The sequence below is a fragment of the Delphinapterus leucas genome, chromosome 9 (assembly GCF_059928025.1).
Source record: "Delphinapterus leucas isolate spDelLeu-1000000601 "Yukka" chromosome 9, BTC_Dleu_Yukka2, whole genome shotgun sequence".
NCBI lineage: Eukaryota > Metazoa > Chordata > Mammalia > Artiodactyla > Monodontidae > Delphinapterus > Delphinapterus leucas.
Window position 1 is genome coordinate 42,247,112 of NC_143137.1, and position 25,115 is coordinate 42,272,226.

The window sequence follows — 25,115 nt, forward strand, 5'->3', positions numbered from 1 at the left end:
GAAAATAGGGGAAAAAAATTAAATTCTGCTATATAGTATTTATGGTGTTGAAAATACTTAGAACCTATCAGTGTGTTGAAATTCTGTTATCACTTGGTCAGGATCTATTTATTAATCTTTTTTATGCAAATAAAGTTTGTATTGGAAATGAGTATATCCCTGTAGACAAAGTATGCATTATGCTATCTATCTAATAACTATAAAATGTATTTATTTTCTGCAATTTTCAGGTTTCGGTTCTCCTTTGTTTTGTATTGATGTTTGGAAATCCAATGTATTTATCTTCTTATTATTCTTCGTCTCTATTGATGACATTGGTAAGTGTTTGTTAAGCTTGTGAAGATTTTCTTTAACCTGTCAAATAGCAAGTTTACCCATTTAATATAGGTTAAGGAGAATAAATAAGGCCCTTTCTGGATTACTGCCCACATGAAAAATTTTTCCCAGATAATGCTTTTTGTCTGTCTAATCCTTGCAAAATAATATAAGCAAAGTTTACCTTTTTAAGGCAATGCGCAAGTAAAATTTTTTTAAAATAATAAGGTAATAAGACTTACTTTTTAAAATATGCAATAATTTATGATAAAAATTAGTTATTTCCTTCTAAGTCACTTCAGTAGGCTAAATACTTACTGCAGTGACACTGCCATTGCCCAAAACATTTTTGGAACTCCTCTGAATTGCCTTCACAGACTCTGGCACATTCTTTTGAATGTCCTCAGTGGTGGCAAATTTTTGTCTTTTAAGGGTGGATTTGATTTTTGGAAATGACCAAAGTCTTGTGAATAAGGTGGGTGATTGGGCTGGGTAATACAGATCTTGATCAAAATATAGTGTGACAACAAAGTAATAAGACCTATTTTCTTGCACGCATAAGGAAGTAATCTCTAAAGATAGTTTATAAAGAGGAGTTCCAAACTGTTTTGAGCAGTGGCAACATAATTATAATAAGGGTGTAGTTTCTTCATGTGACTTACTTTCATGGAATAACACTCATTTAGAGTTGTATTTGGAATGGTGGTTCAGTAAATCAGTTTTATTACCTTATAGTCACACTTCCGATATTCATAAGCCAGAACCTGGAATGTTCTCCACTGGAATGTTCCTAGAATGTTCTCTTTCCACAATGACCAGAAATGATACCTTACTACAAAAATACCAAAATATAGCACTTTTCCATGTATGGTGCGTTGATTGAATCTTTTGAGATTTAGGTTTTTAACATTTTTTCTCCCCATACCTTTTTTTTTTTTTTTTTTGCCTCCCAGTAAGTAATTTCTCCTCTTTATCTCTCCCAAAAGGCATAGGCCCTTTCTTTTCAACATTTTTTCACACTTTTTCAGTATTACAAAGTAGATGACTTGTAATAGTGTGTTCATCAACATCTTTCTATGAAAACATTTTTATTCTAAAATATAGCACAGATGTAGAAAACCTCATAAAACCAATGTTTTATGTACTTAGTTCTGACTAGTACTGATAAGTACTGATTAATGGACTGTTACTTGGCAAACATCCTTAAACTACCGTCAAGTCAAAACCAGAACTTTTCTAACCATTCTAGAAGCCTTCCATGTAACCTGCCTCAATCATAACTCCCTTGAGCTGCTCTAAAACAGTAGTGACTATCTTGACTATGGTGATCACTCCAGGCTTTTCTTTATAGTTTTATCACTTAAGTTTCTATTATTATCTATAGGTTTCCAATATGTCTCCCTGCTTTTTTCCCCGGGATATTTTTTTTTATCTGGGTCACTGAACATGTGAAGGGTTCTGTGGTCTAGATTTTGCTCCTGAGTCCTCATGGTGCCGCTTTACATCTTCTTTTGTCTTCTGTATTTATATTAATACTTGGGTCTAAAACCTGGACGTGTTCAGATTTAATTCCTTTGGCAAGTATATAGTATTGTTCTTCAGTCAGGAGGCACATATTTATCTGGTGCCTCTCTTTTTATGATCAGCATTTAGTACCAGATCCATTAATTCAGTAGGGATTGCAAAATGATGATATTCCAATCCCTCCTTTACAGTTCACATTTCATATAGGAAAAGTAAAGCACATTTCTAAATGGGGGGAGTTGGGAGGAAGTAGAAAAATATTTGAAGAAATAATGACCAAAAATTTTCCAAATTTGATGAAAATTATAATCTCAGAGATGAAGAATAACAGTAAATCTCAAATACAAAAAACATAGAGCTAGAGTAAGCATATTATCAAATTGTTTAAGATCAGCAATAAAGAGAAAATCTTCGGAGTAGCAATAGAATTAAGACATGTTAAATACAGAAGAACAAAGAGTAAGGATGTCAGCAGATTTTTCATAAGAAAAAAGTGCAAGCAACAAAACAGTCAAGAAGCATCTTTAAAATATTTAAAAATACTATCTATAATTCTATATCCAGCAAACATGTCTTTCAAAAATGCAGGCAAAATAAAGACTTTATGACCTTTATGTTAAAGGAGGTCCTTCAGATGAAAGGAATATAATATTAGATGTCAGTCTGGCTCACACAAATGAAGGGCCCTGGAAATGGTAGCTAAAGGTTTTCCTACCATCTGTGACAGAATGGATAGACCTTGAGGGCATAATTATGTGACATAAGTCAGAGAAAGACAAATACTATCTTTTCATTTGTGTCTTCTTTAATTTCTTTCAGCAATGTATTCAGTGTGTAAGTCTTTCACCTCTTTGGTTATGTTTATTCTTAATATTTTCTTTTTGAGACTATTGTAAGTGGGATTGTTTTCTTAATTTCCTTTTTAGATAGTTCATTGTTAGTGTATAGAAATGCAACATAGTTTCTTTGTTGAGTTTGTATCCTGCTACTTTGCAGAACTTGTTTATTCTAACAGTTTATGTGTGTGGGTGTATGTAGAATCTTTAATGTTTTCTACATATAAGATCATGCCATCTGTGAACAAAGATAATTTTACATTTTCCTCCTCAATTTTTCTGGTTTACCCATTTAGTTGTTTTCTTTTTTGCACTAATAAATATTACATGTATATTTTATTATACCCCCTCCTACTTACATGAAAGGTAGCATACTATAGTCTTTTGCATTTTGATTTATCAACCTATTCTGGGTATCACTTAGCAACCTTTCATAGATATCACTCCATATCAGTTCACGGAGATCTTCATTCTTTCTTGTAATTTCATAGTAAGTATTCCCTTCTGCATATTCCATAGATAATTCAACCATTCTCCTAAGTCTGGGCATTTTGTTTATTTCTTGTATTTTGCATTTACAAACAATTTTGCATTGTGTAATCTGATACATTTATATTTTCCTATTGTTGGAACTTCAGGAATCCTGGCTCATCTTGGGCCAATTAGATGATGCAAAATTCTCCTCCAAATCTTAGTAATACACAGGCCTAAGATTTGTTTCTCATTGGAGCTTTTTGTTTTTCCAACACAAACTTGGGAATAAACAAATACCTTACCAACTTGTAGAGGTAGTAGGAGGAGTATTCCTAGTCCCTGCATGTCTTTGTCAGTTCAAACTGCTATAACAAAAATACCAGAATGGGTGGCTTACATGGAAATCTATTTCTTAACAGTTCTAGATGCTGGAAAGTCCGAGATCAAGGTGTCAGCTGATTTAGTTCTTGATGAGGGCTTTCTTCTTGACTTGTAGACAGATATCTTCATTGTATCCTTCCATGATGGAGAGAGCGATCATCTCTCTCATGTCTGTCCTTAGAAAGGCACTAATCCCATTTATGAGATTCCCACCCTCATGATCTAATTACCTCACAAAGGGTCCCTCCTCTAAATATGTCACATTGGAGCTTAGGGTTTCAACACAGGATCGGTGGAGGGACGTAAACATTCAGTTGATAGCACCAAGGGTATAGTTTTTGAGGACCCCAGCTCTATGCATGAGTCTTAATTCCAGTTTCTTACCTTTCATAGTCCCAAGTCTTCTGCCCTCCCTTTTAATACAAGCCCATAGTTGTAACCCTGTTCTACAGACCTCCTTAAAAGCTGCCAACTCCTTAAAAACTCTCCTAATTAATGTTTTACTTTTTAAAAATCACCTTCTTTTCTCTGGCACCTGGAAAGTTCCTTTTCTTTCTTATAAATTCAGTTAGATATATATATATTTTTAAACATTTAAAAATATTTGTGGGTTTGGAGAGGAAGGATTTTCATGTTAATTTAGACCACTAATTTTTCTGGATAACTTACATGTATGCTTGCATGGACATACCTTTCACACACCATCTATCTCCTCAGAGGAACTGCCCTGCATAAAACGTCCCAAGTAACTCAGTAAGGAATTAACTTGATTCTAGGGTCAACTTTCTGGTACACAAAGCATTTGGCTTTCACCCCAAGGAAATTTTCCATGTCCAAATTCAGAAAAATCAACAATTAAGAAGGAAAATGTCTGGTGATAGCCAAGATGGAAGGGAGTGGCTGTGTAATTTTTGAAATGTAATTTTAAAAAAGTTAATTTAATTGTGTTATTTTATGTCATATGCATTTTAGGTGATAATTCTATGGAGAAATAAAATTCAAAGATTGGGTGCATCTGAACTCCACTTTTGGGTAAGGTTCAACATTTTTAACACAATTTCTTCAAATCCTTTTTTATTTCTATAAACTGAATACAGATAATATGCTTTAAAAATGAATGATTTATAGTTAGTAAATGTTATAAATAGCTACTTACATAAGGTGGGAAACACTCCTTAGCAATATCTACAAGTCATTTTCAAGAAGTTAGTTCATTTATTTCAGCACTACCCTCAGGCCTTTCTTCTTTACTTTTCCTTCTGCTGTACCCTACTACCTTGCTTTTAATTTTTTTTTCTATTTGCTTTGAGTTTCTTTCTTTAGATTTACTAACCTTCTCTTCAAAATAACTCAGTCCGTAGTTCTGTCCCCACTTTCCCTTTTTCTGTTCTCTACATTTATCCATCATCTATCTTTCCTTTGGCTTCCAACTTTAGACTCTTATTATTTTTGTCCTTTTAACATTTTCCCTACAATCTCCCAGTTCCTTTTTATTTCAACTCAGCCACTACCTGATCTTTGTTTGACTTCTTTGCAGATGTACAAATGGATGGCCCATGTTATCTCTGTATTTGTATGTTATGTTACAAAGTAAAATAAGTACCTTATTAAGTAGGCACTGCAGTGACTAATTCTCGTAATATCAGACAGATGACATTCTTTTTCTCTAGGTCTTTAATGTACTCCTACTAAAAAATAAAATCTACCATATTAAAGAACTCTGTGATTACATATTATATATTGGTATGGTAAAACTGGAAATGATAAGAGGGTAGATAGCCACTCAGAATATAAACAAACAAAATGGAATGAGTTGCCAGTTTCTTATTGCTGGAAGCATTCTCCCATCCCCTATGGTGAAAATACACTTGTTATTGAATGATATGACCGTTCTAATATTTGATTCTTTTTCTTCAGAAAAATTGGCAAAGCTTGTTTTTTTAAAGATTAAACCAAGAAATCAACAGAAAATTTAAAGATTTTTATTTAATAATTTAACTCAAAAGGAAGTCAAAATTTTAATTACAAATTACTGAAAAATGACAACAAATAGAGCAGTATCTGTGGATGTTTAGGGAATTCTGCCAAAGTTGTGTTAGAGGAAATTTTATTGTCTTAAATATTTTCAGTTTTAGACTGCAAAGAATAAAAAGCTTTCAAGTCAAGAATTTCAAAGAAACAAAAATCTAAGGAGAGAACAGTTAAGATATAATGAATGTTCAGCTTATACTTATGTTTTAAAACTGATATAATTAATACCATCAATCTCTTGCAAAAGGGAGAAATTAGTCATGGTAGTCATCTGAACAACACAGAAAACATTCTGGCTTTTTATGTCTTTTTTCTGGAAGACCGTCAAAAAGAAATAGCAAAGCTATTTTGTAAAATAGCACTTTTTCTTACAAAAACCCCTGTTTTTATAGGAAAAAGGGATAATCCATTCTTGTCAAATTGGGTTCATCCCAGGAATGCAAAGATGTTTCTGGAAAATTTATAAATGTAAATTGTCACACTAGCAAATTAAAGGCGAAAAATACTTTATTATCATCTCATTAGATGCAGAAAATAAATTTCATAAAATTAAACACCCATTTATGATAAAAACTCTTAGCACAGAAGAAATAGCAGGGAGTTTACTTAACCCAATAAAATTCTTCAGCAGTCATTGGTTTTGCAGGAGAGATATTTGGAGTATTCCATTTATGAAGATCAAGATAAATATGTTTTTTCACATTTTATTAAAGGTTCAAACATGTAAAAGCAAGAAAGTAAATAACAGGATTAGAAAAGAAATGGAAAGAAAAATCAAAGTTTATTATATCATTATTTACATGTAAAACAAAATAATTATAAGAAATTATAAAAATTCAATAACATGGCTAGGTATAAGATTAATATTCAAAAGTTAATTGCATTTCTGTTCTTTGGCAACAAGCAAAAAACATATTTTTGAAAATATGCTATATATATTAGGGAGAAAAAAGTACATAGTATCTGAATAAATCTAATATTTTTGAAATTTAAATTTTTTTTAAATGTGTAAAAACATTTATCATGTAATAAGGATAAGGAAAATTACAACTTGAATGAGAAAAGGCAATAAAGAGATGTTAACACTCAGATGAGTAAGATGTTGGGATTATTTGGCAAGAATTTTAAAGCAGTCATCATAAAAATACTTCAGTGAGCAATTATAAGTACTCTAGAAGCAAACAAAATATCACCAAAGAAATCAAAATTTTTTTTTTAAAAAAGGAATAACTTGGGAATTTTTTTTAAAAAATAACTTGAAAAATACTGTAACTGAAATAAAAAACTCAGTGAATTAGCTTCATAGAAGAATGAATATAACAAAGAAAGCTATCAATGTATTTGAAGATAGAAGAATAGAAATTACCCAATCTAAACAACAGAGGAAAAGTAACTGGAAAAAAATGATAGAGGCTTAGGGAAGTGTGGGACAATAACAGAAGATTTAATATTTGTATCGTGCAAGTTCCACAGGAGAGGAAAAAGAGAGTGGGGCTGAAAAAGTATTTGAAGAAGTAATGGCATAAAATAGATAGCTAGTGGGAAGCAGCCACATAGCACAGGGAGATCAGCTTGGTGCTTTGTGACCACCTAGAGGGGTGGGATAGGGAGGGTGGGAGGGAGGGAGATGCAAGAGGGAAGAGATATGGGGACATATGTATATGTATAACTGATTCACTTTGTTATAAAGCATAAACTAACACACCATTGTAAAGCAATTATACTCCAATAAAGATGTAAAAAAAAAAAAGAAGTAATGGCTGAGAACTTTCCAAATTTGGTAAAAGACGTAACTCTACAGAGTCAAGAAACTGAGTTAATTCTAGGTAGGATAAAGCCAACAAAATCCATGCCAAGACACATCATAATTCAACTTCTGCAAACGAAAGGCAAAGAAAAAGTCTTGAAAGCAGACAGAGGGAAATGATGCATTACGTTTAGGGCAAAACTGATTCGAATTTACAGCAGACTTCTCATCTGAAACTATGGGAGCCAGAAGGAGGTGGCACAACATTTGTCAAGTGCTGGAAAGAATTGTCGACCACAAGTTATATATCCAGTGAAAGTGTCTTTTAGGAATGAAGGGGAAAGTAAAACATATTCTCAGATGAAGGAAAACTAAGAATTTGTTGCTAGCAGAGCAACCCTTAAATAATGATTAATAGAAGTCCTTGAAACAGGAAGTAAATGATGAGAGAAGGAATGTTAGAACATCCAGAAGAAGTAAAGGACAACAAAATGGATGCACATAGGTCTAAATATAATAGACTGTTCTTCTCTTGAATATTTCCTTTCATGTGTTTTTGTTTATTTTGTTGTTCTTTGTCTAGATATTTGAGTCCAGCTTTTCATTTATTTCCTTTACTCTCATTTTTATTGATAAAAGTTTATGAGGCCATGAATTTTCTTCTGATCATTGCTTTACATGCATCCCTTAGTTTCTAATATGTAGTTTTCATAACCATATTTAAAAAAAATTTTTTTTGAGTTTGTATTTCCCTTTCACTCAAGACTTATTAATAGGAGGTTTAATTTCCAGGAGGAGGGCCTTTTGGTCTTCTGACTTCTATCTATTTTGTTTATTTTCTAGATAATTCAAGGAAGTGCTTGGTTTTGTGGGACAATCATTCTGAAATTTCTGACATCTAAAATTTTAGGTGTTTCATACCATGTAAGTACTTTCTGGTTAAAACATTAGAATTTATATACATATTTAGTTGGATGAAGACTTTGAAACCATCTATTTTTAAATGAAACCTCTTCATTTTATAGAGGTTAAGTGCCTTCTTCAAGGTCCCAAACTAGTTATTGGCAGAGTCAGTACTAATACCCTGCAGATCTTTTCAACCCACTAAGAAGAAAGTATATCAATGAATGGTGACTTAGCCTTCTAGGAAAAAAATATGTTAAGTAGTTGTTTATATTTTGGTTAAAATACAAATAGTTTGTTTAATAAGTTATTAATTCATTGTAAATGTTAACATATCAAGAGTCTGTACTCAGCTTTGCAATATAGAACTCAAGATCTCAATATAATTTAATTTATAATTATAGATTAAAATTAATATGTGATTTGATATTTTAAAAGTTTTTCTTGTATAAAGAGAATGATAAAAATTCTCTGTCTTTTCAACTTCTGGAAAATATATGGACCACATCCCTCATGCATGTTGTTTCTGTTTTAAGGCCTATACCTCAAATAATGGCCCTTTTCAAAGCAAAAGTTCCTATTTACTAGTTTGTTTTGTGAATAGAAAACAATGCATGATTTTAACTTTTGATTTTTCAGCACTCTCTGTTTGGATATGAGGATAGATGAGTGTATCATACAATAATCTACTCTGAAATTTACCTTATGTAGTACTTTCCAATTAGGACTCTGTCTAATGCTGAAATTGCTTCAACTTTAACAAGGGATTATAGATAGTTACTCTCTTAAAATGTCAAATGCTGTCACTATCCAGGAGAATTGAGTCTGCATACACATTCATGTTAAATAAAATTTCAAAATGTAAGGATTTATTTGCCATTTATTGTTAGATCTGCAGAGTGGTTTATTAGGTTTATTTGTTGTTCTTAAATTTTTATTCTGTAGGGGGTATACGTTTTATGGTAAATTTATTTAGGTCTCCTAAGTTATTTATTAAGTTGGTCTGTTATTTTCTTTCTTGCCTTGCTCCACATTGTCACCCAACTCTTTACAAATCCTAAGACACACACACACACACACACACACACACACACACACACACCTTGGTATTCTTAAGTGACTTCTGTGTGACAGCTGTGAGAAAGACTTGAAACTAAAGTGGCTTGGTTAAATTGTAATTAGTCACCAGGCCTATTCTAAATTAGAAAAATAAAGTTAGCTGTAAATTATCCTTGCTACTGGTAGATAAGGGGAATCATGAATAAATGAAAACCATAGATAATCATCAAAGTTGATATATAATAATTTATGTCCTTTTAAAGTAGTTTGAGTTAATGTTTTACATGCCAAATATTTTTCTTTATCTGGCCTTCTAAGAATGCAGTATAAAAATAATTGTCTCACCAAAGTAGGTAATAAATAATCAGTAGAAAATAGCTCTACATTGGATTTTGTTGGTGGTGTTTATTTTAAAGTTCTTTGAGATCAAGTAACTAAATCAAAGGAGTATGTATAGTTGTTGTAATTCTCTTGAAGAATAACTCTCATAGTTAATGGCTTGAATGTATGTCTGAAAAATTCAAGAAGCACCAAAAATTGTGCTCAATGTATGAGGCTTTGTGAAAATGACAGTGCATGGAAAATTTGTTCATGATTTACAATGTGTGGTGAAAGGAGTTAACTGAAATTGGTTTTTTCTTGATAAATGATCTGGTTATAAAATCTCATGATCAACTGCATGGTGGTTTGTGCCCAGCAAATGTTGATTTTAGCTCATTCTTTACATTATCACCTTCTCTGCTTGCTTTTTCTGAACTTCTTTTTCCTTTTCATTTCTCTTGCTATTTCTGTTTGTTTTCAATTTTCTTCATAATTCAGCGCATAATGTGATTCACTGTATTTTTTGTTTTTTTGGAGAGTCATCCATGTACCTTGGATTTATCTTCTCTGTAGACTTTGTTACTATTACATCAAACCAATTATTATTAACTATAATTATTTGTGTAATTTTAATTTGTTTTTATTTTCTTCCAGATTGGCCTGAGTGACCTTATTGCAGCCAGAATCTTAAGATATACAGATTTTGATACTTTAATTTACACCTGTGCTCCTGAATTTGACTTCATGGAAAAAACGGTATGAATGTTTCTTTTTTTCTCCTCTACAGGTATGATGGGTTCTTGCTCTTAAGTTTTCCCTTTAATCTGAAACTCAAAAGTTTTATTCAGAAACACCCAATTTACTTACTCTATCATTTTTTTACGGTAACTTTTGCTAATTATATGGCCTTCCTCACCTGGTTTCTTATGTGTAAAATCAGTAAACAATGGCCCCTACCAGGGCAAGTGCATAACATACTGTATGACCCATAGTCAATTACGGTTACTACAGTTCAATTACTTTTAATAATCTGGGTCAGTTGGAGGACCACTCAGGAAATATAAACCCAAATTCTTGTTTTTGTTTTTTAAAAATTCAGGTTTTTTTCACTTAATATCCCAAATATTACAAACTTTTAAAATAAGACATTGCCAAGAAAGATATACTACTAATCATCTATTATTCTCTTATCTATCCAATCAGTCATACATTTATTCAGAAACAATTATTGACCACTAATTATCTGTGAGGCAGTTTGTAGTCGGACTATGAAGAGTAAAATTACTTGATTCCTGCCTTTAAGAAATATATGATTTTGTTACATGGTAAATCACTCTTTATCACAATTCATGAGAATTATTTAGCTGTTGCTATTATTTTATTACTTATTCATACTTACAGTAATTACTTAATGTAACTTTCTTCATTGTTAGTTCTATAGTTTCACAAATGAAAATAATAGAATTTGCAGCCCAGGAAATGATAATCTAGGGCCCAGGGATCAGTAAACACACATTTTAAACTTACTATTATATAATATAAATAAAGCAAAGACAAAGTCAAAAGAAAGGAAAAAATAATATCCATAGCTAATTTTAATAGTTTTTATCATTAAAACTATTTGATATATTTGTGTAACTATTTTATATTTTTGATTCTTGTATTAGAACATGAAACTCAATAAATATATAGTCTGTTAATGACAAAGATATCTTTTACCTTTATGAAATCTTATTGTGACGCTCAAGTTGACATACATTTTTATTCGTTTAATGTAAAATTTAATAAATAATTATTTTGAATAATTTGCTATATTTCAGACGCCACTGAGATACACAGAGACATTGTTGCTTCCAATCGTTATGGTGATTACTTATTTTATCTTTAAAAAGGTATTTAAAATTTTTTTCACTTGCTTTTGGGTTCACGACAAGGACTTAGATTAATGCTAATAGCTCAGAATTCTGTCTTACTTTTAGGATGAACTCTTCCTTCCCTAAAAAACTTTTTTTATTCAGATTTTTCTTTATCTAGTATTATGTGGGTTTTTTTCTGAAAGCCACATTAGAAAAGATATTTTTACTCATTCTTTCGAAAGAAATTTGTCAGTTACCATGTTCTAAGAACTACGTTAACAAAGTAGGTACACTGAGATAAATAAAACAAGCCCAGCCCTATCTTGAAACTCACAGTCTGAGCCAGGGGGAACATTCAGCAAATAATTTCCCAAATGATTAAATAATTGCAATTGTTATAGGTACTAAAAAAGAAAAGTACAATGACCACTTTGGTATCTTTCAAATATAAAGCACATTCAAAAAAGTCTTGATCCATTTTGAGACATGAATAGGAGAAATTTGTATAGCCATTAAAATATCATTCTCTACTGTTCACTGTGTTCACAAAAAACCAAAATGTTATCACAGTAGAAGAAATAATGTTTAAAATACCACTGGAAGATTTTCTTGGTCTGGGAGTAGTTTATCCAAAAGTCTGGTTAAAGACAGTGGGTCCTCAGTTTTTAGCAATTTTGAAGCATCTTTATTTTTATTGTTTAAAAGTTGTCCTGCCTTAAGTCAGTATGTATTTTATGCTTTTAAGCAGATAGCAATAACATGATTTCTCTACTGTCATACGAAGTGTGGTTCTGTTGAAGCCAGTGTTCTAAATTTAAAGTCAAATTGTCTATCTTCCCTATGTATTTCCAGTTCCCACATTTCTCATTCCTTTATTTTCACATAGAAGATGAATAATTTATGAGTGAGAAAGGCATCTCCCTGTACATCTCTGTTGTTTCACCCTTGATCCAGTTCTCTAGGGACCATGTGGAAAGAGTCAGGATAGATACAAATGGGTAAACTACACACAGGTTTGCTGCTTTCCATTGCTTTGGCCCTACTTAGCTCAAGTTGCATATTTTCTCCACTAGCCTATTTCTCTATTCCATCATGGCAATTTGTGTTATTCTTACAAGGCTCCACTTGGGGGGGGACTAATGCAAGAATTAACTGTTCAGAGGGGAGATATCTAGCACAGGAGAAAATGATAACTAGATCTACTATTAACTATTTTAAAAATAAAGATACAAGATCTAAGATTCATAAACATCATACTAGCCCCCAAACATACCACAGCTCAAACCGTGCACGTGCAGTAGCAGGCGCACTCACGCATGCGCGCACACACACACACACACACACACACACACGCACACACACACACATCCCTGCAGCCATTAAAGTTTAACTCCTTTCTGCATCCACATAAACACCTCAGTCTTTAATTGTCCTATTATGGCTTATTTTCCACCTCAAGGCTACTTCTGATGTTCATTTAACTTTTCACTTGTGTGAAACCACTTCTGAGAAGGAAAGGAGGAAGGCATGTCTAGTATGATTTCCTGTAACACTATTGAATCTTAGACTCGTATAAATGCATATATTCGGTTATCTATACCTTTGAATAGGCTTTTGCTTGCCCAAAAGACTGATAATCTCATTTTCATTATTTGAAACATTCGTCCATGCCGGATGCCCTTGAATCAATGAGAGAAGTTAAAAATTCTAAACTTAGATTTAATTTAACATTAGAGTCGAAATTTTATTATGTATTTTTTTCAATGTTTATCTGTGGGTTATAAGCCACATATCATGCAGAGTGCAAAATTTTAAGTTCCCCGTAAATTTCTTAAGTTGTGTGTAATTGCTGCTAAAACCTCTTTGGCCAAAGTTAGCTTCCACATTTTTTGCCTTCCCTCCTCCCCCTCTCATCATCATCTGGTACACCAGGGAAGTCCCATTTTGATAAGTGCTCTTAAGCCTTCTGTAGCAGTCACTTCAGACTGAGGTAGATCAGGGAAGCAGATACGCCATAGCTAATTTTATAATAATCAGGAGTTTGAGTGAAGCAGGCATATAGACTGTGTAGATAGAGAGAAATTCCTAATTCGCTTAGAAGGTCAAGATAAAATAGTCTCTGAAAGTACCTGGAGGAAGCTGCCTCCTTTGTGGAAACCAATCCCCCACAACCCTCCTGCCTCCCAGTAAAATATAAACTTAAACACTGGTAAGAAGTTATCCACATATAAAAAGCTTAGAATTTTAGAGCTGAAAGATTTACTCCAAAACTTTTTTTTTTAATAGAAAAGGAGGTTACAACTTCAAGAAATTATTTGCCTGAGGTAGAGCTGGAAGTAAACTGTTTCTGAGGACTCATTTTAACAATAAAAATACTTCTTTCTAGTGGGGGTATTTTTGTTAATGAATCAGGACATTTTAAACATCACTTAATTCCTTAGAAATTTCATCGATTTGATTCTATTCACAGGCTTTTCGTGATATTTTACGTGTCTTATCTGCAAATACTTATCTGAGGTAATTATTTCATAGCTGTTTTTAAACCATACTATATTCAGTTATTAAATAACTTACTGTAATATCAGTTTTCCAAATGAATATACATTAAACTTAAGCATTATGATTACAACAGGAAACATGAACCAAACTTAGATGTCTTCTTAAAAAAAAAGACCAAATGTATTATTCTTATGGCTGTCTCTCTTTTATGCATTTGGACTTGTTTTGAAGGGTTTATATTTGTGAATTAACTCAAAGTTTAAATTGATTTAGTTTAATTTTAATATACCACTAGAATTTAAAGTCAGTAAACAGAAGTAAGCTAAAGTTTTATTTTGGCGATTCTTTTTTTTTTTTTTTTAACTTTCAGAGAAAGCATACTTGTTTTTCTGAATATTCATGAAATAACTTTTCCTACATTATTGTTAAAACTGCTTGTTTTATTGCATTTCTTTGTGGTTTTATTAGTCACTAGAATTATGGGATAAACAAATATGAGCAAAATATAACTCAAATCACACTTTGCTATAGGACATGAGAATTGTGAAGAAAACTTCCTTCTGAGGAAAATTTTACCCAGATTACATTTTATATTTGTAGATATGTTCATTAGATGGATTATTTTTAATAAAATTTATTTTAGGACAGCTTTAGATTTACAGAAAAAATTCTGAAGATAGAATAGAGAGTTTCCATGAACTCTGTACCCCATGCTTATATTTTCAGTAAACAGTTTTGTATGGTAGCCAGAAGAGCTAATTAGAATCTTATGGTTGAAATGGTAAACATCTTGTTTGTTGAAATTGTTTCCAAATCAAGAGGGTTAGTAGATCCACTCTACTTTGTTCTGGTCAGATGGAACCTGGGGGAACATGTCTTGACATTCTAAAAAGAATGTTTTTAGAGCCCTGAAAACTGTTCACTTAAGGAATGCATGAAGAGACCTGGGATATTTAATTGAATAATAGAAGATTGAGGGGTACATGGCAGCTGTCTTCAAACATTTGAGAGACATTTGAGAGAGTATAACGTGGAAGATGACAGACTTGAGGGAGCCAATTGGTGGAAGGAAGATACTTAGCTCAAAGTTAGGAGGTCTTTCTTGGCGATTACATTCCTGAAAGTGATGGCTATGGGCAGAATGGCCTTTAAATCACAAAAATAATACAGTTGACTGTTGAACAACATGGATTTGAACTGCATGGGTCCACTTATTTGCAGATTTTTTTCCAATAATAAATACTACACTATTACTAGATCTGTGGTTGGTTGAATCCCGGGATACAGAGGGACCAAGTATATGGAGGGCCAACTATAATTTATACTCAGACTTTCAACTGCGCCCCTCACCTCCGTGTTGTTCAGGAGTCAACTATATGCTTATAGTAATACAATCAGAAAAAATAGTATATCAAGAAAAGAGGAAATGTTCCCCTCTCTTCAATGTACTCCTCAATTAGTGCTGATTGTAAGTGGCTTTGTATGTATCATTCCAGAAAACACTTCTGAAAACCCAATGTATTGTTTAAATGGTATTATTCTGTAACTTTTATGTAACAGCGTGTCTTGGGCATCTGCCTAGATCTTCCTCATATGTTGTAGTAGTCTCCACGTTTTATTGTTCAGCATCATGAGTGACTATCATGTAATTAGCCATTCCCACATCAGTGGACATTTAGATTATATTTACCTTTTTGTCATAACAACCAGTGCTATGAGTAATTAACATCCTTGTACACATTCATTTGAACACTTATTTCAGTATTTAAAATATTTAATATTTGAAATATTTGATATGGGACTGCTAGACCATAAGGTATGAATTTTTATAATTTGATGGATACTGAGAACTTATAATGGTGAGAGTGTCCATTTCTCTGCATCTCCATGAACACCACTGTTATTAAACTTATAACATTTTCTAACTGATAGTTTTTTTAAAAGTAACTCATCTTACAGGTCTTTGCCAGTGAAGTTTTACATCTTTCCATAAGTCTGTTGGCTATTCGCATTTCTTTTTGACCATTTGAAAATTGATTTGTGGTGTCTTTTTATATTATAGACAATAATCTTTTGTCTATTATGTCTATAACATAGTTTATTCTAGGATATCAATATATAGTTTATTAATGGTCATTGCTTTATAGAAGTTTAAAATTTGTATACAATCACAACTGTACACTTGCTCTGTTTTCTGTGTTAACTTCTGTGCTTAGAAACACTTCACATCAAAATCATAGAAGTATTTCCCCATGTTCTCTTTCATAGTTTTCATTTTTTGCCAAATAAATATGTGTATATATAAAGTATATAATACAATGATTTGATATACATATATGTTGTAAAGTGATCACCACAACCAAGTTAATTAACACATCCAACACCTCACAGAGTTACCTTGTGTGTGTGTGAGAACACTTAAGGGCTACGCTTTTAGCAGATGTCAAGTATATAATGCAGTATTATTAACTATAGTCACTATGCTGTACATTGCTTCCTCAGAATTCCTTCATCTTAAAACTAAAAGTTTGTACCCTTTAAAGAACATCACGTCATTACCCCCAGTCCCCAGACCCTGGCAACCACCAGTCTACTCTCTGTTCTGAGTTTGACTTTTTTTTGGTCTTTTTTAGATTCCACATATGAGTGATACCATAAAATATTTGTCTTTCCCTGTCTGCCCTGTTTCACATAGCGTAATGCCTTCCAGGTTCATCCATGTAGTTGCAAATGACAGGATTTCCTTGTTTTTTATGGGTGAATAATAATCCATTGCATATATATGCCACATTTTCTTTATTCATAGTTGCCCTAAAACAAATGGACTGCCAGATATTTCTCCAACAAAGATGGGTTTATTGGGGATCAGCAGGGGATTGCACTTTGAGGTTTATAACCATGGTGAGCCACATGCAAGCCCCTGCACAGCAAGGACTTTCATAGAGGGGAAAATGAAGTTGGGAGAGCTATAGTGAACCAAAAAGTCCATGGCTTTTCATTGGCTGAATCCTTGCCAGGAAAGAATAGGAATCCTTCTTCTTCCTGTTGGACTCTGCTGTTGTTACAGGGCATGAAAGTTCCTCCTTCTTGTCTCCAACTCTATTTAATTGAGATTTCTATTTATTATTTTTTTTTACTTTCCCCCTTTTGATCAAGACCTTTCTCTGAAAGCATCATTGATCAAGAGTCAGGTTTTCTAGTTTCAGCAGCTTTTTGTCCCTCAGTGCCAGGAAGGACCTTTCCTGAGTGTAGTGTCTCACATCAGAGGAAAAGTGCACAGATTGGAAACCTATTGAGGTCACATGCGAGTAACAAGGAGGGGTGGGAGGGAGAACTCACAGGCACTTTTTTATCTAAAGTTCATATGTTATCAAGATACTAAATATCTGTGATCATCCGAAGTGTTATGTCATCCTTAAAAGTTTGACGACAAACTTCCAACAGTCCTGGCCTGGATATCCTGGGAAAGCTGTCTCATCAGATGTCATCTACGTCAGTTCTGGGAAATCTTTACTTTCAAGTCACCAGATGATGTGCAGGTCCAGTCAGGGTTCTGTACTTTCTTTAGGTGTGTCACATGAATCCAAGAGTCTGTTCCTTGGATTCTGGTGGCATAAGGGTTGGTTAGCAGTACCTGATAGGGGCCCTTCCAGCAAGGTTGAAGAGAGTTCTTCTAGAGGTGTCTCTTCCAATAGGTAAAATCTCCAGGTTGCAAGGTGTGATGGTTAAGGTTTTTGCCTCCCAAGAGTACACTGTGAAAAAATTGCTCTAATAAAACATGGTTATTTTATTCTGTTTTTTAATGCTAATGTTACAGTTTAATGAACTGTGTTTAGTGCTTTACATAATTGATCTTGTCTAATCTTTGTAAAAACAGTCAGCAAAGTAGACATTATTAGCCCACAGTACAGAAGACAACACTGAGAATGGGATTCTTCTACTCAACTGGCAGGTGGAGATTGAGTTTGATGCCAGATCTGACTACCGAGCCAGTGAGCTTAACTCTTCACTCTGCTGCCTTTCACAGCCATGTGCTTGGGACTTCGGTTCCTGCTTCTTATCTTCACTTCTCCAAAGCAGTCCCTGGGTTTTCAGCTAAATCCCACAGCCAAACCTCTGGTTGACTGAAAAAACGAATCAACCAACAACCAATGGGAAATCATCTTGCAATAGGCCAACGGAGATCTTGACAGGCATTTCATCCAAGATTGAAAAATAACCAAGGGTTGTAAGAATTGGATGTCAGCAACAGAATGACATTTTGAATTGAGACAGTGATTTTAGTTTCTTCATGGGATAATGGTAGAAATTATTCTTAAATAGAACACCTCCTAAGATAATATAGGTCAGTAGTTTTTTGTATTCAGGTTTAAGTGCTTCAGGGAAGGTGCCAGGTGACCATCAAGCATATGACCTGAAGCCATCTCCCCACATCCCTTCACAATAACACTCTAATATTTGGTGGCTATAAGGCATTTTTAATTTGGAATCTAAACAATGTCCTTAACAGAAGCCTGTCTTATTTGCAAGGCTCCCTGAAGAAGACAATGGGTGAACTGCATGCTGCCAATTCTGCTTCTGTGGTCACAGCCCAGACCCTGCCATTGCCTGAAACTGCTCCTTTTAAGAAATCCCACCTGGTATCCACATGCTTGCATTCCTCTTCTCCCTGCTCACTAAATCTGTTTGTTCTTCAGCTGCCTCAAGGCGCCAAGATGTCAACTGCTGTAATCTAATCAGCATTCCCGGTTTGCTTTCTGACACAGCCTGGAATCCATGGTCAATCTCTATTATGGTTTCTTATCAAGAATTCTCAACTCCCTGGTTTTTCCTCTGCATATGCTCTATGGTTCACACCTCTCTGTTGGTCTAGCAGTCTCCACTCTCTTCTGCACAGTAGAGATGATTACATAACCTTAATGAATGACAGTGACTCCACCAAAAGATCTGGTTCCTAGCAACTTCTAAGGCTACCAGTGCTACTCTTTAGGTCTATTATTTTAGGTACCTTTCTTTCCTGCTCCCCTTTGTTGGCTGTTTCTGACCTCACATCTCTCCTTTAAGACCATTCCCCAAAACATGGTTATTTTTAATAGAAGCAATTATGCCTTTGTGATATTGGAGTATCTCTCCCTTTGTAAGCTGTAAGTCAAAAGAAGCAGGAGACAAGTGCCTTGAGAATCCTGTGACTCTCTCACAGGGTGAGGGTTCCAAAAGTGGTGGATCTAAGATTTAGAAGGACCAACAGCAGTGCTTTTAGAAATACACCATTCATCCATCAGCAGACACTTAGGGTGTTTCCATATCTTGGCTATGATGAATAATGCTGCAATGGACAAGAAAGTGCAGATATCTCTTCAGGATATGGATTTTTATTCCTTTGGATGTGTTCCCAGCAGTGGGATGGCTTGATCATATGGTAGTTCTATTTTATTTTTTTGGGGAACCTACATACCGTTTTACACAATGTTATACCAATTTACATTCCCATCAACAGTCCTTTTCTCTACATCTTCATCAACATTTGTTATCTCTTTTCTTTTTGATAATAGCCATTCTAATAGACATGAGGTGATATCTCATTGTGGTTTTGAATTGCATTTCCCTGGTAATTAATGATGTTGAGCACATTTTCATGTACCTGTTGACAATTTATTGACAATTTATGTATATTCTTTGGGAAAATGTTCAGGTTTTTTGCCATTTTAAAATCAGATTTTTTTTTGTTGTTTTGCCATATAGTTGTATGAGTTCCTTATATAGAGATACTTCAGATATTAACCCCTTGTCAGGTACACAGTTTGCAAATATTTTCCCCCATTCTATAGGTTTCTTTTTCATTCTATTTCCTTTTTGTGCAAAAGCGTTTAAGTTGATATTGTCACCCTTTTTTATTTTTGCTTTTGTTGCCTGTGTTTTTGGTGTCAAGTCCAAAAAAGTTATTACCAAGACCACTGTCAAGAAGCTTTTCCCCTTTGTTTTCTCATAGTAGTTTTATGGTTTAAAGTATTAAATTTAAGCCTTTCATCCATTTCTACTCAATCTTGGTGAGTTGTGTAAGATAAGAGTTAATTTCATTCTTTTGCATGTGGTTGTCCAGTTTTCCCAACATTATTTATTGAAAATGCTGTCCTTTCTCTGTGCATGTTCTTAGTGCCTTTGTCAAAGATAAGTTGGCAATTTATGCATTGGTTTAATTCTGGGTTCTCTATTTCTGTTCCATTGGTCTTTGTGTCTTTTTTTATGCCAGTCTCACACTGTTTTGACTACTATAGCTTTGTAATATAGTTTGAAATCCGGAAATGTAATACCTATAGCTTTGTTCTGCTTTTCTCAAGATTATTTTGGAAATTCAGGGTCTTTTGTGGTTTCTTATGAATTTTAAGATTGTTCTTTCTATATCTGTGACAGATGTCATTGGAATTTTGTTAGGGATTGAATTGAATCTGTAGATCACTTGGGGTAGTATGGACATTTTAACAACATTAATTTTTCCAAACCAAACACATAGGGTATCTCTCCATTTAATTGCGTCTTCTTCAATTTCTTTCATCAGTGTCTTACAGTTTTCAGTATACAAGTCTGTCTCCTCCTCAGTTAAATTTATTTCTAGGTACTGCAAACATGGACAATTTTATTTCTTCCTTTCTGACTTTGATCTCTTTTGTTTCTTTTTCTTGCCTTATTGCCGTGGCTAGGACTTTTAGCACTGTGTTGAAGATAAATGGCAAGAGTGGGCATCCTTGTTTTGCTCCTGATCTTAGAGGAAAAACTTTGAGCTTTTCACCATTGAGTGTGAAGTTAGCTGTGAGCTTGTCATATATTGCCTGTATTATATTGTCTGTACCTAATTTGTTGAGAGTTTTTTTTTGTTTTTATCATGAAGGGGTTTTGGATTTTGTCAAATGCTTTTCCTGTCTCTATTGCGATGAGCACATGATTTTTATCTTTCATTCTGTTAACGTAGTGTTTCACGTTTATTGATTTGTATATGTTGAACCATCCTAACATTGCAAAGATAAATCCCACTTGATCATGGTGTATTATCCTTTTAATGTGATGTTTAATTTGGTTTCTACTATTTGTTAAGGATTTTGGCATCTGTATTCATCAGGGATATTGGCCTACAATATTCTTTTATTTTTATTGTCCTTGTCTTACTTCAATGTCAAGGTAATACTAGCCTTGTAAAATGAGTTTGGAAGTCTTCTTTTCTCTTAAATTTGTTGGAAGAGTTTGAGAATGACTGGCATTAATTCTTGTCTAAATGTTTGATAGAATTCTCCAGTGAAGCCACCTGGTCTTGCAGGTTTTTTTGTTGGGAGACTTTTGATTACTAATTCAATCTCCTTACTAGTTTTAAGTCTGTCCAGAGTTTCTGTTTCTTCCAATTCAGTCCTGGTAGATTGTATGTTCCTAGGAAAGTATCCATTTCTTCCAGGTTGTCCAGTATGCTGGTTTATGATTGTTTATACACTTTCTTATGATTCTTTGTATTTAGTTGTAATGTCCTCTCTTGCATTTATGATTTTCTTTATTTGAGTCTTTTTTTTTCTCAGTTCAATTAAAGGCTTGTCAATTTTGTTTATCTTTTCCAAAAAAAAAAAACCCTCTTAATTTCATTGATTTTTTTTCTATTATTTCTTCTATTTCAGTTATTTCTTCTCTGATGTTTATTTTCTTCCTTCTAATTTTGGGCTTAGTTTGTTCTTCTTCTTCTAGTTCCTTGAGGTGTATAGTTAAGTCATTTATTTGAACTCTTTTTTCTTAATGTAGGCATTTATTGCTATAAACTTCCCTCTTAGAATTGCTTTTGCTGCATCTCATAAATTTTGGTATGTTGTGTTTCTATTTTCATTTGTTTCACGATACTTTTTGATTTCCTTTTGATTTCATCTTTAACCCATTGATTGTTCAGGATTATATTTGTGAATTTTCCAGCTCTCCTACTTCTAATTTCATACTGTTGTGGGCAGAAAAAATACTTGATATGATTTCAATCTTAAATTTGTTAAAACTTGTTTTGTGACCTAACATGTGATTTATCCTGGAGAATGTTCCATGTGTGCTTGAGGAGAATGTGTGCTCTGCTGCTGTTGAATAGAATGCACTGTGTGTATGCTTAGGTCCAGTTAGCCTAAAGTGTAGCTCAAGTCCAACATTTCCTTAATGATTTTTTGTCTGGATGATCTATCCAATGTTAAATTGGGTACTTAAGTCCCCTGGAATTATTGTGCTGCTGTCTATTTCTCCTCTCCTGTCTATTAATATTTGCTTAATATAGTTAAGTGTCTTAATGCTGGGTGCATATAGATTTAGAATTGTTATATCCTTTTGATGAAGTGACCCCTTTATCATTATATAGTGACTTTCTCCTTTGTCTCGTTACATTTTTCAACTTAGTCTGTTTCACCTGATTTTATATATACATATAATATATTTTATATATATATATATTTACCCCTGCTTTCTTTTCATTTCCATTTGTGTGGAATACCTTTTGTCATCCCTTCACTTTTACTTCATGTGTATCTTTAAAGCTAAAATAAGACTCTTATAGGCATCATAATTGGGTCTTGTTTTTTTATTCATTTAGCCACTCTATATCTTTAGATTAGAGAATGTAATCAGTTTATACTTAAAGTAATTATTGATAGATGAGGACTTATTTTTGCCATCTTGTTTTCTTTCTGTTTTGTAGTTTCTTTCTTCCTCTCATGCTATCTTCCTTTATCACTTCATGATTTTTCATAGTGGTATGCTTTGATTCCTCTATCTTCTGTGTATCTACTATAGGTTTTTACTTTGTGGTTATCATGAGGCTTACATAATACATCTTATAGTTTTGAGTCTATTTTAAGCTGATAACAACTTAACTTCAATTGCATATAAAAATTCTGCCTTTTTACTTCCCTTGTCCCCATTTTATGCTTTTGATGTCACAATGTGGATCTTCTTATATTGTGTATCCATTAATAAATTACTGTAGCTATATTTATTTTTTAATGCTTTGGTCTTTTTGTCTTTATACTAGAGTTAGGTGATTTACACACCACTACTACAGTATTAGCGTATTCTGAATTTGTGTAGTTACTTTTACTAGCAAGTTTTGTACTTTCATGTGTGTTCATGTTACTAATTAGCATTCTTTCGTTTCAGCTTGAAGGACTCCCTTTAGCATTTCTTATAAGGCAGGTCTAGTGATGATGAACTCCCTCAGCTTTTGTTTGTCTGGGAAAGTCTTTCTCACCTTCATCTGAAGGACAGCTTTGCTAGGTAAAGTATTCTTAGGTGGCAGATTTTTTATTTGAGCACTTAGAATATCCCACTCTCTCCTGGCCTCCAAGGTTTCTGTTGAGAAATCTGCTGATAGCCTTACAGGGGTTTCCTTATATGAGATGATTTGCGTTTTCAAAGTTCAGTTTTTGTCTTTGATTTTGACAGTTTTATTATAATGTATCTAGTGAATTTGGGAAAGGTCACGTATGAGCCTCCTCTACTTGGATGTCCATATCTCTCCCCAGAGTTAGCAAGTTTTCAGCCATTGTTCCCTAAATAAGATTTCTACCCTGTTATTTATATGTTTATTCATGGGCATTTTAATCTGAACACTCAAATCTTTCTTTAGCTCAGGGGGTAGTTATTCTCTTTTTTTTTTGCTTTAGCCTCTCTTTTTTGAACATATATTATTGCTTTTATCATATCTTTTATTTCTTTTTTTCTTATGTTCTCAGAGAATTCTATGATTGGGTCTTCAAAATGACCAATTTCAGCTGTGTAAATTCTGCTATTCAACCTTCTTCTAAGGTTTTAAATTAGGCAAATATGTTTTTTCATAATTTCTGAAAGCTCTTTTTTACTGCAGCTTGTTTTAATTGAATGGATGCAGAATCCTCTTAGACTTCTGTGAAAATAATAATTGGAATTTTCATTTAATACTATCTATTATTCCTTATATTAACTCTTTCTCGAGTGTTCAGTTCATTTGCTCATTTATCTTGATGTTTTTCTTTCATCCTATTTGTGTCTCATGATTTGGTTGTATATTGATATTCTAAATTAGTTACTAGATTTATTTGTATCCATACTTATTGTTGGGGTCATTGGTGATTATAATACTTACCTACCAGGCCTCTCCCTTCATGCAGTAGCTCACTATAGGAGTCTGTTGTGACTGGCAGATTTCAGGACTTGTGGGAACCCGTCCATTCACCCCCACCTCCACCCTTGACTGCATAAACTCAGGAAGGACTTGCAAGGTTGGAAAAATAATTTGGTGATTTCACTACTATTCTAAGAGGCCTTCCCTCCACTACTCTTCTTAAAAAATCTCTGGATCTGTGAGTGCCCCTGAACTTCCTTATACTTCTTACTTTCTTATTTATACTGTCTTACTTCTCTCTCCAACCCCAAAATCCATATGAGAAGGCCTCTCATCCTGCAAAGACTGAAATATTCAGTCTTTACAATGGGCAATAAAATAAGCAGTCTTGTATCTCTTGTCTGGATCTAGCATAAACTCTATGAGGATAAGAACAGTATCTATTCTGTTCACACTGTGCTCACTGCACAGTGCCTGGAACACAGTAGGTGTGCCATAAAAATTTAGTAAATTTTTAGACATAAATATTTAGAAAATTTGTTAGACAACTTTTGTGAAACTAAAAATATTTGTAAGCTTTACCTAGTAACTTTTATTCTAGAAATATATCCTAAGGAAATACTCAGAGATGCTCACAGAGTTTTAAGTACAAGGATGTTCATGTTAGTAATTGTGAAAAATAAAAACAACTCAAAAGTCACAGCAGTGCTTATATAAAGCATTATATATTCTGTATATGGTTGAATATTTAATAGATATTCTTTTTATTCATTTATCTCTCCAGAGATACAGTTTTCAGCAATCAGTAAAACCCATTTTATCTTAACCAAAGAACAGCATTTTGATATACTTTAAATAGAATGACTATAAATCATGCCTTTTAAATTGCCATAATTTTTAGTAATATTATCTGATAGCTTTATTTATTTATATATTTATTTATTTAAAATATAAGAACAAATAAATGGAAGTTCATTTTGATGTAATCATAGTATAATAGACAGTCAGTAAATAGAGAATATTTTTTTTTTTCCAGAAAACATCTCCTTGAACGTGGTGAGGTAAAA

At 33.3% G+C, this 25,115-nt stretch overlaps 1 protein-coding gene across 1 annotated transcript in view; it reads left to right on the forward strand.

Moving 5' to 3' along the window:
- The window catches only part of DPY19L2 (dpy-19 like 2), an 89,410-nt gene that overhangs the window by 43,250 nt on the left and 21,045 nt on the right, over positions 1 to 25,115 (forward strand). The window contains exons 11-17 of the mRNA XM_030759779.2: positions 231 to 317; positions 4,503 to 4,562; positions 8,152 to 8,232; positions 10,246 to 10,347; positions 11,412 to 11,483; positions 13,918 to 13,964; positions 25,085 to 25,109. Coding sequence (XP_030615639.1) covers positions 231 to 317; positions 4,503 to 4,562; positions 8,152 to 8,232; positions 10,246 to 10,347; positions 11,412 to 11,483; positions 13,918 to 13,964; positions 25,085 to 25,109 — 474 coding nt within the window. The remainder of the gene's footprint in view (positions 1 to 230; positions 318 to 4,502; positions 4,563 to 8,151; positions 8,233 to 10,245; positions 10,348 to 11,411; positions 11,484 to 13,917; positions 13,965 to 25,084; positions 25,110 to 25,115) is intronic.